Source organism: Pristiophorus japonicus, chromosome 12 (genome assembly GCF_044704955.1).
Source record: "Pristiophorus japonicus isolate sPriJap1 chromosome 12, sPriJap1.hap1, whole genome shotgun sequence".
Classification (NCBI taxonomy): Eukaryota; Metazoa; Chordata; class Chondrichthyes; family Pristiophoridae; genus Pristiophorus; species Pristiophorus japonicus.
This window is the reverse complement of record NC_091988.1, coordinates 25,408,033-25,422,466: the sequence shown is the minus strand read 5'-3', so window position 1 is coordinate 25,422,466 and position 14,434 is coordinate 25,408,033. Positions and strand designations below refer to the sequence as shown.

The 14,434-nt window shown below is 46.0% G+C and overlaps 1 protein-coding gene across 1 annotated transcript; it reads left to right on the top strand.

Annotated features, from left to right (window-relative positions):
* The first annotated feature begins 905 nt into the window (after positions 1-905).
* On the top strand, positions 906-10,171 carry LOC139276700 (large ribosomal subunit protein eL27-like). The gene is made up of 2 exons (XM_070894667.1): positions 906-1,247; positions 10,148-10,171. Exons 1-2 carry the CDS (start codon positions 906-908, stop codon positions 10,169-10,171), a joined length of 366 nt encoding a protein of 121 aa, XP_070750768.1.
* Positions 10,172-14,434: the final 4,263 nt, after the last annotated feature.

Genomic DNA, 14,434 nt, shown 5'->3' with positions numbered 1-14,434 from the left:
GTGCAAGTATATTCTTCCTTAAATACGGAGACCAAAACTACACGCAGTACTCTAGGTGTGGCCTTACCAATACCCTGTACAGTTGTAGCAGGACTTCTCTGCTTTTATACTCTATTCCCCTTGCAATAAAGCCCAACATTCCATTTGCCTTCCTGATCACTTGCTGTATCTGCATACTGACTTTTTGTGCTTCATGCACAAGGACCCCTGTACTGTAGCACTTTGCAATTTTTCTCCATTTAAATTATAATTTGCTTCTCTATTATTTCTACCCAAGTGGATAACCTCACATTTTCCCACATTATACTCCATCTGCCAAATTTTTGTCCACTCACTTAGCCTGTCTATATCCCTTTGCAGATTATTTGTGTCCTCCTCACAATTTGCTTTTCCACCCATCGTTGTATCATCAGCAAACTTGGCTACATTACACTCAGTCTCTTCATCCAAGTCATTAATATAGATTGCAAGGGGTGAAAGAACAGACCTGTGAGTGACTTAAGATCACAGATTCACCCGATTGATGTAGTGCATTCGGAGGGTGACTTTCAAAGAGATGCACCACATTATATAAAGGGTGAGTGGCAGCAGTGCATGGATACTTGGGGAGGTGAGGAAGTTCCTTAAAAGTTAAGGACAGATCCTGCTGAAACTTAAGTGGGTGTGAGGAGTAATGTGGAGTACACTTGGAAAGACAGTGTGTGTGTTAGCGGGGGTTGTACACCACAGAATATTGGTGAATCAGCAACTGTGCTCACTTTCCCTGACCTGGTTAGGTCATTAAACCAGTTCCAGCACTGCATCCAGACTGATGCACAATGCTCCTGCTGCTAACCTCCTCAGTCACCTCCAACCACACATTAGTTTTTACTGCATGTGATGGCCATTGAGCAGCACTAGCCAAAATGGTAACGTTTATGAAACCTAGGAATGTGGTTCTGGTGCTGGCCGGCCGCTATGCTGGATGCAAAGGTGTCATCGTAAAGAAGATTAATGATGGGACCTCTGACAAGCCTTACAGTCATGCCTTTATTGCTGGTATTGATCGTTACCCTCGTAAAGTGACTGCCAAAATGGGCAAGAAGAAGGTGGCCAAGAGGTCCAAGATCAAGTTCTTTGTGAAAGTGTACAACTACAACCACCTAATGCCAACCAGATACTCAGTTGACATTCCCCTGGGTAAGACTATTGTGAACAAGGACATTTTTATGGATCCTGCTTTGAAGTGCAAAGCTAGACGGGAAGCTGTGATATATTCTTTACGACATCACAAACACACACATACAAGGTGGTTCTACAGGAACTTGTCAGGTGACCTTGTCATCTGATGCTTTTATTATATTTACATCAGCAGTTGCATTACCACAGTAGTCCACTAGGTGGAACAGTAGTCTACTAGGTGGAGCTCTATATTACACTTCTCCCTCCTTAATGAAGAAGTAATTATAACAAAATAATCATTGTACATAACTTGTATGGTTATACAGAACAAAATATATGGACTTATTTTGCCATATTTTCAAATCAAACTTAACCACTTGTTTTCTGCTTTGAAGAGGATAGAAACATAGAAAATAGGTGCAGGAGTAGGCCATTCGGCCCTTCTAGCCTGCACCGCCATTCAATGAGTTCATGGCTGAACATGCAACTTCAGTACCCCATTCCTGCTTTCTCGCCATACCCATTGATCCCCCTAATAGTAAGAACTTAATCTAACTCCTTTTTGAATATATTTAGTGAATTGGCCTCAACAACTTTCTGTGGTAGAGAATTCCACAGGTTCACCACTCTCTGGGTGAAGAGGTTTCTCCTCATCTCGGTCCTAAATGGCTTACCCCTTATCCTTAGACTGTGACCCCTGGTTCTGGACTTCCCCAACATTGGAAACATTCTTCCTGTATCTAACCTGTCTGAACCCATCAAAATTTTAAACGTTTCTATGAGGTCCCCTCTCATTCTTCTGAACTCCAGTGAATACAAGCCCAGTTGATCCAGTCTTTCTTGATAGGTCAGTCCCGCCATCCCGGGAATCAGTCTGGTGAATCTTCGCTGCACTCCCTCAATAGCAAGAATGTCCTTCCTCAAGTTAGGAGACCAAAACTGTACACAATACTCCAGGTGTGGCCTCACCAAGGACCTGTACAACTGTAGCAACACCTCCCTGCCCCTGTACTCAAATCCCCTTGCTATGAAGGCCAACATGCCATTTGCTTTCTTAACCGCTTGCTGTACCTGCATGCCAACCTTCAATGGCTGATGTACCATGACACCCAGGTCTCGTTGCACCTCCCCTTTTCCTAATCTGTCACCATTCAGATAATAGTTTGTCTCTCTGTTTTTACCACCAAAGTGGATAACCTCACATTTATCCACATTATACTTCATCTGCCATGCATTTGCCCACTCACCTAACCTATCCAAGTCACTCTGCAGCCTCATAGCATACTCCTCGCAGCTCACACTGCCACCCAACTTAGTGTCATCCGCAAATTTGGAGATACTACATTTAATCCCCTCGTCTAAATCGTTAATGTACAGTGTAAACAGCTGGGGCCCCAGCACAGAACCTTGCGGTACCCCACTAGTCACTGCCTGCCATCCTGAAAAGTACCCATTTATTCCTACTCTTTGCTTCCTGTCTGACAACCAGTTCTCAATCCTTGTCAGCACACTACCCCCAATCCCATGTGCTTTAACTTTGCACATTAATCTCTTGTGTGGGATCTTGTCGAAAGCCTTCTGAAAGTCCAAATATACCACATCAACTGGTTCTCCCTTGTCCACTCTACTGGAAACATCCTCAAAAAATTCCAGAAGATCTGTCAAGCGTGATTTGCCTTTCACAAATCCATGCTGACTTGGACCTATCATGTCACCTCTTTCCAAATGCGCTGTTATGACATCCTTAATAATTGATTCCATCATTTTACCCACTACTGAGGTCAGGCTGACCGGTCTATAATTCCCTGTTTTCTCTCTCCCTCCTTTTTTAAAAAGTGGGGTTACATTGGCTACCCTCCACTCGATAGGAACTGATCCAGAGTCAATGGAATGTTGGAAAATGACTGTCAATGCATCCGCTATTTCCAAGGCCATCTCCTTAAGTACTCTGGGATGCAGTCCATCAGGCCCTGGGGATTTATCGGCCTTCAATCCCATCAATTTCCCCAACACAATTTCCTGACTAATAAGGATTTCCCTCAGTTCCTCCTCCTTACTCGACCCTCTGATCCCTTTTATATCCGGAAGGTTGTTTGTGTCCTCCTTAGTGAATACCGAACCAAAGTACTTGTTCAATTGGTCTGCCATTTCTTTGTTCCCCGTTATGACTTCCCCTGATTCTGACTGCAGGGGACCTACGTTTGTCTTTACTAACCTTTTTCTCTTTACATATCTATAGAAACTTTTGCAATCCGTCTTAATGTTCTCTGCAAGCTTCTTCTCGTACTCCATTTTCCCTGCCCTAAACAAACCCTTTTTCCTCCTCTGCTGAGTTCTAAATTTCTCCCAGTCCCCGGGTTCGCTGCTATTTCTGGCCAATTTGTATGCCACTTCCTTGGTTTTAATACTATCCCTGATTTCCCTTGATAGCCACGGTTGAGCCACCTTCCCTTTTTTATTTTTACGCCAGACAGGAATGTACAATTGTTGTAATTCATCCATGCGGTCTCTAAATGTCTGCCATTGCCCATCCACAGTCAACCCCTTAAGTATCATTTGCCAATCTATCCTAGCTAATTCACGCCTCATACCTTCAAAGTTACCCTTCTTTAAGTTCTGGACCATGGTCTCTGAATTAACTGTTTCATTCTCCATCCTAATGCAGAATTCCACCATATTATGGTCACTCTTCCCCAAGGGGCCTCGCACAACGAGATTGCTAATTAATCCTCTCTCATTACACAACACCCAGTCTAAGATGGCCTCCCCCCTAGTTGGTTCCTCGACATATTGGTCTAGAAAACCATCCCTTATGCACGCCAGGAAATCCTCCTCCACCGTATTGCTTCCAGTTTGGTTAGCCCAATCTATGTGCATACCTTCGCTCTCGAACAAAACTTCCCAAACTTGGTGTCGAACTTAGACTCATTCTAGGCCAAGCCTGAGGAGAGTTTTTCGCATGCGATGACCCTGATCTACATTTGAACTCTCTCGAACTTCAGACGGTTTGTCTGCCTGACCCAGACTCGGACTTAAATTCTGACTTTCTCTTGGACTTGTTTCTGATGTAGGATTTGCTATTGGTCCTCTCCTAGTAACAAGACTATCTGACTCATCAGAAATAATCAAATCATTCCAACTTTCAACTCCTTCCAGGTAAAATATGACCAATGTGAACAAACCTAACATGTCCATGATCAAACATCTTGACCAAATATATATGAGGGCCACATATCTTCACTATTCTTCCTGGGAACCACTTTAACCATTTATGGTGATGGTTCTTCACTCTCACCTTCTGATTTAATTTCACACTTTTCTCTCTTACTCTACCTCTATCATGATTCTCATTCTGCCTTAATTGTTTCTCTTCTACTGACTGTGCCAAGTTTGGCTTCAACAACAATAACCTGGTTTGTGACTGCTGTTTGAGAAACAACTCTGCTGGTGTTCTACCAGTAGTTGTATGAGGAGTATTACGATACATAATTAGAAAATTTGCCAATTTGTGGTCCAAATACAACTGCTGTTTATTTTGATTTGGATCCAACATTTGCTTGATAGGGCACGTTTTACAATTTGTACTGTGCGCTCTGCTACACCATTTGAAGCAGGGTAATACAGTGGAACCTTGGGATGTTTCGCACCATTTCTACTCGTGAACTGTGCAAATTCTTCTGAAGAAAATTGCGGCCCATTATCAGACACAATTTCTTCTGGGAGGCCATACGAAGAAAACAATCTTCGCAAATTGTCCAGTATTTTACTTGTTATTATCCGCATCGGAAACACCTCCACCCACTTCGAATGGCTATCAATCATAATGAACAATTGTTGTCCTTCTAGCTCAGCAAAATCTACATTTAGCCTTTGCCACACCCTAGGAGGCCATTCCCATGGCTGTAATGGAACTGATGGTGGTTTCTTGCTTACCGATTGACATGTACACTGACTAACGCGTACTCTATATCTTTATCTAAACCAGGCCACCATGAGTAACTGCATGCAAAACTCTTGGTTAAGCACATTCCCAGGTGCTGGTCATGAAGATCTCCTAATAATTTGGATCTGAACTTATTTAGGATACCTAATCTTGCACCCTACATGATACAATTTTTATCCACAGATAATTCATTCCTACGAATGAAGTATGGATGAACCTGGTTTGGCCAGCCATTTCCTATGTAATCATACACCTTTGACATAACTGGGTCACATTTGGTTGCTCTCTTCAGCTATGACTGGCAACTCAACAATTTATGAAAAATAGAACACTTCTTCCCTATCAGATGTAACTTGTGATGGAGATGGCAACCTAGACATAGCATGAGCATTACTGTGATCAGCTGATCAGCTGTACTCAATGTCATACGTATATGCTGACATTCGGGTTGCAGCTAAGGTTGGAACTGGAGCCTTTGGATGGAGGGTTGCTGTCAGGGGCTTATGGTCAGTAACCATGGTAAACTTACGACCATACAAGTAATTGTGGAACTCCTTGTCCCCAAAAAGCAATGCCAAAGCTTCTCTTTTGGTTTGCACATAATTACGCTCACTGGCACTAAGAGTGCATGAGGCAAAAGCAATTGGTCTCTCCTCTCCACTAACTAGTACATGAGAGATCAGTGCTCCAACTCCATATGGAGAGGAATCACATGCTAACTTTATCTCCTTAGATACGTCAAAGTGAACTAACATGGTACTCTCTACCAACTGGCTTTTACACTCTTTGAATGCTGTGTCACATTCTTCTGACCACTTCCAATGGACCTGTTATTTCAACAGCTCATTCAGCGTATGGTACGGGATGTGGCTTGCAGTAAACTAGTCTACCGTCCTTCTGCACTGTGAAACTCATCTAGAAACCTTGGATCGAAGTTCCTGTTTTGCAGAACACCTTCGGATATGGTTTGATGATATCATCCTTCGATGCAAATCTCGTTTCAACACGAAAAATCTCATTCCAATCTAGCTTCAGTGATCCCAACCAATTTCTACCTATTAAGGCAGGCTTGTCTTCTGCCACTACTAAGAGGGGCAAGCTCTGAAACTGATCCTTACATTTCACCGATACGGTGATATGACCCATCACAAAGATTTGCTCTCCTGAGTAGCTTCGCAGCTCTATTTTGGATTTCTCCAGTGGAAAATTACTCAACTTGTCAAGGTATAACGATTCTGGTACTACGTTCACGGATGCACCAGTGTTTATTTCCATGGATATCCTGGTTCCTGCAATGTCTACTTGGATGATGATACATTGCAAATCATTGTTAGATACCCTCGTGTTGCTGATGACGTGTATCTCCAGAACCTCCGCGTGCTGTTGCTTCTCTTCAATGCTATGTACTCTCTGACAATTTTTACTTAAAGCATTGAAAGTTGGTTTACTATTCAGTCGGCATACCTTTGCAAGATGCCCACTTTTCCTGCAGAAGAAACACTCTGCCTTCACATATGGGCGGCTTTGAATGATGTGTTATCCCAGGCACTGATAACACAACTTCAATGCGCTGTTGCATTGGCTGCGAGGGTCTATGGAGCATCCTCCTCCATTTCGGCTGCCCTCAAAAGTTTATCACGATTCTCCACCTGCTCCACGAAGACATGCAAGCCGTGATCCTGACCAACGGATCCATTACAGACCCAATCCACATCCGGACCGGGCTCAAGCAGGGCTGCATCATCGTGCCAACCCTCTTCTCAATCTTCCTCGCTGCAATGCTCCACCTCACAGTTAACAAGCTCCCCGCTGGAGTGGAACTAAACTGCAGAATCAGTGGGAACCTGTTCAACCTTCATCGCCTCCAGGCCAGATCCAAGTCTATCCCAACCTCTGTCGTTGAACTGCAGTAGGCGGACGACGCATACGTCTGCGCACATTCAGAGTCTGAATTCCAAGTCATAATCAATATCTTCACCGTGGCGTACGAAAGCATGGGCCTTACACTAAACATTCGTAAGACAAAGGTCCTCCACCAGTGTGATTCCGCCACAGCAAAGCCCTCCAGTCATCAAGATCCATGGCGCGGCCCTGAACAACGTGGACCATTTTCCATACCTTGGGAGCCTATTATCATTGACGATGCGATTCAACACCGCCTCCAGTGCACCAGCGCTACCTTCGGCCGCCTGAGGAAAGAGTGTTTGAAGATCAGGTCCTCAAATCTGCCATCAAGCTCATGGTCTACAGGGCTGTTGTGATACCCGCCCTCCTGTATGGCTCAGAGACGTGGACCATATACAGTAGATACCTCAAATTGCTGGAGAAATACCACCAATGATGTCTCCACAAGATCCTACAAATCCCCTGGGAGGACAGACGCACCAACATTAGCGTCCTCGACCAGGCCAACATCCCCAGCATCGAAGCACTGACCACACTCGACCAGCTCCGCTAGGTGGGCCACATTATTCGCATGCCTGACACAAGACTCCCAAAGCAAGCGCTCTACTCGGAACTCCTACTCGACAAGCGAACCCAAGGTTTCAAGGACACCCTCAAAGCCTTCTTGATAAAATGCAACATCCCCACCGATACCTGGGAGTCCCTGGCCAAAGACCGCCCTAAGTGGAGGAAGTGCATTTGGGAGGGTGCTGAGCACCTTGAGTCTCAACGCCGAGAGCATGCAGAAACCAAACGCAGACAGCAGAAGCAGCGTGCGGCAAACCAGTCCCACCCACCCTTTTCTTCAACTTCTGTCTGTCCCACCAGTGAGAGAGATTGTAATTTCCGTATTGGAAATCACCTAAGAACTCATTTTTAGAATGGAAGCAAGTCTTCCTCGACTCCGAGGGAGTGCCTATGATGATGATGTTACATTGGCCAGTTGCTGAGGCCTTGGGGCTCAACTGTCTTTTACTTCTAACCTGCAGGCGATCCACCTCAGTTCTCAGATTACTAGAAATGGCACGAAATTCTCGGGAGTATTGGTCGGTCATATCCATCGACAAAACTGTCTGACAAGCTAAATCATAAATCAAGTTAGGGGTTGTTAACAATTTTCTTGTGATTGCTTTATTTTTCATCCGACAAAGCGATCACGCAATGCTCGGTCCTGAAAGTTTCTGAAATGACAGTGAATGGATAGATTATTAATGCTGCAATGTACTCACTGATACTCTCGTCAATTATTGATCTCTTGTTCCAAAACGATAGCTTTCAGCAATTTCCAGGGGCTCAGGACTGTAATGCAGAATCTCCGTCATTGACGTGTCTTTTGGCTTGCTGGGAACAAGCACATTTTTCAGGGTTTCATACACCTTGCGGCCTGCTTCAATCCAGAAAATAGCCCGTTTTATTTCTAACACCACTCGTTTATGGTTTTCATCATCGGGGACGTCAACGATACTATTTGCAGTGAAAAACATTTCTAGCCACTCTATACACTCTGAAAATCTCTCAGTTGTGATGGAACGCTGCCAAGTGCCCTATTATTCCCATAGAAACATAGAAATTAGGTGCAGGAGCAAGCCAATCGGCCCTTCGAGCCTGCACCGCCATTCAATAAGATTATGGCTGATCATTCCCTCAGTACCCCTTTCCTGCTTTCTCTCCATACCCCTTGATCCCCTTAGCCATAAGGGCCATATCTAACTCCCTTTTGAATATATCTAACGAACTGGCCTCAACAACTTTCTGTGGTAGAGAATTCCACAGGTTAACCACTCTCTGAGTGAAGAAGTTTCTCCTCATCTCGGTTCTAAATGGCCTACCCCTTATTCTTAGACTGTGACCCCTGGTTCTGGAACTCCCCAACAACGGGAACATTCTTCCTGCCTCTTAGCCTGTCCAATCCCTTCAGAATTTTATATGTTTCTATGAGATCCCCTCTCATTCTTCTAAACTCCAGTGGATACAAGCCCAGTTGATTCAGTCTCTTCTCATAAGTCAGTCCTGCCATCCCGGGAATCAATCTGGTGAACCTTCGCTGTACTCCCTCAATAGCAAGAACGTCCTTCCTCAGATTAGGAGACCAAAACTGAACACAGTATTCCAGGTGTGGCCTCACCAAGGCTCTGTACAACTGCAGTAAGACCTCCCTGCTCCTATACTCAAATCTTCTAGCTATGAAGGCCAACATGCCAGTTTAGTGTCATCCAGCTTAGTGTCATCTGCAAACTTGGAGATATTACATTCAATTCCTTCATCTAAATCATTGATGTATATTGTAACTAGCTGGGGTCCCAGCACTGAACCCTGCGACACCCCACTGGTCACTGCCTGCCATTCTGAAAAGGACACGTTTATTCTGACTCTCTGCTTCCTGTCTCTATCCACGTCAATACATTGACCCCAATACCATGTGCTTTAATTTTGCACACCAATCTCTTGTGTGGGACCTTGTCAAAAGCCTTTTGAAAGTCCAAATACATTACATCCACTGGTTCTCCCTTGTCCATTCTACTAGTTACATATTCAAAAAATTCTCGAAGATTTGTCAAGCATGATTTCCCTTTCATAAATCCATGCTGACTTGGACCGATCCTGTCACTGCTTTCCAAATGCACTGCTATTTCATCTTTAATAATTGATTCCAACATTTTCCCCATTACTGATGTCAGGCTTACCGGTCTATAATTCCCTGTTTTCTCTCTCCCTCCTTTTTTAAAATGTGATGTTACATTAGCTACCCTTCAGTCCATTGGAACTGATCCAGAGTCAGGCTGCCATAGGCGCAGCCATCTGAACTCTTTAGTTTAGCCAAGTGTGCTTGTAATTTACCTTGGCTTTTTAGCTGTTCTGCAAAACAAAGAACTTCTCCAAGTCTCTCTGTTGGTTGGCAGAAACATCCACCAACAAAAATTTCAGCTAGGGAATCCAATTATCCGATCCTACGTCACCAAAGTGATATATTCTTTACGACATCACAAACATACACACACAAGATGGTTCTACAGGAATTTGTCAGGTGACCTTGCCACCTGATGCTTTTATTGTATTTACATCAGCAGTTGCATTACCACAGTAGTCCACTAGGTGGAGCTCTATATTACAGAAAACAAATGAAAGTTTGAGGAAAGGTACAAAACAGGAAAAAATAAATGGTTCTTCCAGAAGCTCCTATTCTAAATTGTAAATCAATATAAATAAATATTAATTTCAAATGATTTGAGTATGTGTGATATGTTAATAAATTACTTTGTCTGAAAAAAAAGGCTTCATCCTCCTACTTTTAAACAACCTGGAGAAATTTTTTTTCAAAACCTCTGGAGAAACTTTTAAATAACTTTGGAAAACTTTAAAAAAAAACTTTGGAAGAAACTTTTAAAACATCCCTTGGAACTCCAGCAGACAACTGACCTTCCTAATGCCTGGCCCCAACCACGCCTCGGGCCACCTACCATCAAAAGCGCTGCTTGGCCCTGAGCTTGCGGCCAACATCTCGCCGTAGGCAATTAGGCTCATGCAGCAGTACCTGGTCTCCAGTCGTCTTGGACCCCCTTGCCGCTGGACCAAGATCTTGCTCAGCTAAGCCCCTGTGGTTGCCGGTGTGCAACGGCCACCCTACGTTAAAAGAACTCATGCACAGGCACCTTCCACTTCGTTAACATGAAGTTCGGGACCTGAAACGTCAGGACCCTCATGGACAACGCCAACAGCAACAGGCCACACTGCCATAGTTGCCCGGGAACTTAGACACTTTGACATTGACATCGCCGCCCAAAGCGAGACCCGGCAGGCAGGGGAAGGCCAGCTCAAGGAACAAGGTGGAGGTTACACCTTTTTCTGGAAAGGAAAATCAGAGGAAGAGCGCTGCCTTCACGGAGTCAGCTTCGCCATCAAAAATGAGCTGGTCAACTGCCTCAAAGACTCCCCCTGCGGGGTTAATGAACACCTCATGACTCTTTGACTCACCCTATCCTGGAACCAACATGCCACAGTTATCAGTGCGTACGCCCCAACACTTGATGCAACAGATGAGACCAAAGAGGGGTTTTATTCCAACCTCGAAACATCCCTGTCCCGTGTTCCCACGGTGACAAATTGATCCTCCTTGGTGACTTTAATGCCAGGGTCTGCAAAAACATAGCCCTCTGGGAAGGCGTGATTGGCAGAGAGGGGTTAGGGAAAACCAACTCCAGTGGTACCCTACTCCTGACAAAATGTCTAGAACATGAACTCCTCATCACCAACACTCTGTTCTGGCAGAGGGACAAATACAAGGCATCACCCTCGCTCCAAACACTGGCACCTGCTCGACTATGTAATCGTCCGAGCCAGGGATCGCAAGGATGTGCGCATCACCCGCGCCATGACAGGAGCTGACGACTGCTGGATGGACCACCGCCTAATCTGATCCATCATTGACATTAACATAGCCCTAAAGCAGAGGGGATATTAGAAGCAGTGCCGCAAAAAGTCAATGCCGGGGCACTTAAAGACCCAGCTAAGAGAGCCCTATACAGCCAGCACCTCACAGCTAAACTGGCGTGCCTTGATGAACCGGAGATGCTGAATGCCCACAGCGTTTGGTCTGCCCTCCAGGCCTCCATAACCAGAGCCTGTGAAGGGACACTTGGTCACTCAACCAGAAAACACCAGAACTGGTTTGATGAGAATGATCAGGAGATCCAAGAACTAATGGATCGCAAGCGCAGAGCATTTCTGAGTCTCAAGCAACAACCCAACTCGGGAGCAGCAAAACAACATTACAGGCGGCTCAAGGCTGAGGTCCAACAAAAACCCGGGACCTAAAGAATAGGTGGTGGGTGGAGAAAGCACAGGAGATACAACAACTGGCCGACAACCATGATATGCGAGGATTCTTCATTGCAGTAAAGGCCACCTACGGTCCAAATTCCCAAGGCCCCACCCCACTGCTGGCCAAGAACGGGGAAACACTCATGAAGGACAACGAGGCTGTCAGGGCCCGCTGGAAGGAGCACTTCGAAGATCTCCTCAATCGAGATTCTGTCTTTGACTTGAGTGTTCTCGACTCCATCCTGCAGTATGCGACCCACCACCACCTCAGTAAAACCCCAACATTGCACGCGACAGGAAAAGCCATGAAACAGTTCAAGAACAACAAGGCTACGGGTGCGGATGGAATCCCTGCTGAAGTGCTAAAGTATGGTGGCGAGGCGCTGTTGGCGTGGATACATGACCTCATCTCTCTCATCTGGAGGGAGGAGAGCATGCCGGGAGATCTCAGAGATGCAGTGATTGTGACCATCTTTAAAAAAGGGGACAAGTCCGACTGCGGCAATTACAGGGGAATCTCCCTGCTATCAGCCACTGGGAAGGTTGTCGCTAGAGTTCTGCTCAACCGTCTTCTTCCTATGGCCGTGGAGCTCCTCCCGGAGTCACAGTGCGGATTTCGTCCCCTAAGGGGCACAACGGACGTGATCTTTGCAGCGCTACAGCTACAGGAAAATGCAGGGAGCAGCGCCAGCCCTTATACATGGCCTTTTTCGACCTTGCAAAGGCCTTTGATATTGTCAACCGCGAGGGTCTATGGAGCGTCACTGGACTGATTCCCGGGATGGCAGGACTGACATATGAAGAAAGACTAGATTGACTAGGCTTATATTCACTAGAATTTAGAAGAATGAGAGGGGATCTCATAGAAACATATAAAATTGTGACAGGATTGGATAGGTTAGATGCAGGAAGAATATTCCCGATGTTGGGGAAGTCCAGAACCAGGGGTCACAGTCGAAGGATAAGGGGTAAGTCATTTAGGACTGAGATGAGGAGAAACTTCTTCACTCAGAGAGTTGTGAACCTGTGGAATTCTCTACCACAGAAAGTTGTTGAGGCCAGTTCGTTAGATATATTCAAAAGGGAGTTTGATGTGGCCCTTACGGCTAAAGGGATCAAGGGGTATGGAGAGAAAGCAGGAATGGGGTACTAAAGTTGCATGATTAGCCATGATCATATTGAATGGTGGTGCAGGCTCGAAGGGCCGAATGACCTAATCCTGCATCTGTTTTCTATGTTTCTATATCCTCCTCCGTTTCGGATGCCCCCAAAAGTTTGTCAACATCCTTCACCTGCTCCATGACGACATGCAGACCGTGATCCTTACCAACGGATCCATTACAGACCCAATCCACGTCCGGACCGGGGTCAAACAGGACTGCGTCATCGCCCCAACTCTCTTCTCAATCTTCCTCGCTGCCATGCTCCACCTCACAGTCAACAAGCTCCCCACTGGAGTGTAACTAAACTACAGAAGCTATTCAACCTTCGCCGTCTCCAGGCCAGGTACAAGACCACCCAACCTCTGTCGCTGAGCTACAGTACGCGGACGACGCCTGCGTCTGCGCACATTCTGAGGCTGAACTCCAGGACATAGTCGACGTATTTACTGAGGCATACGAAAGCATGGGCCTTACGCTAAACATCCGCAAGACAAAGGTCCTCCACCAGCCTGTCCTCGCCGCACAGCACTGCCCCCGAGTCATCAAGATTCATGGCGCGGCCCTCGACAACGTGGACCATTTCCCATACCTCGGGAGCCTCTTATCAACAAAAGCAGACATTGATGCGGAGATTCAACACCGCCTCCAGTGCGCTAGTGCAGCCTTCGGCCGCCTGAGGAAAAGAGTGTTCGAAGACCAGGCTTTTAAATCTACCACCAAGCTCATGGTCTACAGGGTTGTAGTAATACTAGCCCTCCTGTATGGCTCAGAGGCATGGACGATGTTCAGAAGACACCTCAAATCGCTGGAGATATATCACCAACGATGCCTCCGCAAGATCCTACAAATCCCCTGGGAGGACAGGGTCATCAACATCAGTGTCCTCGCCCAGGCTAACATCCCCAGCATTGAAGCACTGACCACACTCGATCAACTTCGCTGGGCAGGCCACATAGCTCGCATGCCAGACACGAGACTCCCAAAGCAAGTGCTCTATGCTGAGCTCCTTCACGGCAAATGAGCCAAAGGTGGGCAGCGGAAACATTACAACGACATCCTCAAAGCCTCCCTGAAAAAGTGCGACATCACCACTGACGCAAAGACCGCCCTAAGTTGAGAAAGTGCATCCAGGAGGGTGTTGAGCACTTCGAGTCTCAACGCCGAGAGCGTGCAGAAATCAAGCGCAGGCAGCAGAAAGAGCGTGCGGCAAACCAGTCCCACCCACCCCTTCCCTCAACTATCTGTCCCACTGTGACAGAGTCTGTGGCTCTCATATTGGACTGTTCAGCCACCAAAGAACTCACTTCAGGAGTGGAAGCAAGTCTTCCTTGATTCCGAGGGACTGCCTATGATGATGATGATGCTCCGGAAAATTATCTCCCTCCTGCTCCTGATTGCATCCAAC

Coding starts and splice junctions, on each gene's coding strand:
- LOC139276700 (XM_070894667.1), top strand. CDS start 906: ATGGTAACGTTTATGAAACCTAGGAATGTGGTTCTGGTGCTGGCCGGC. Junction 1,248..10,147: donor GCAAAGCTAGACGGGAAGCT/GTGATATATTCT, acceptor CACTAGGTGGAG/CTCTATATTACAGAAAACAA.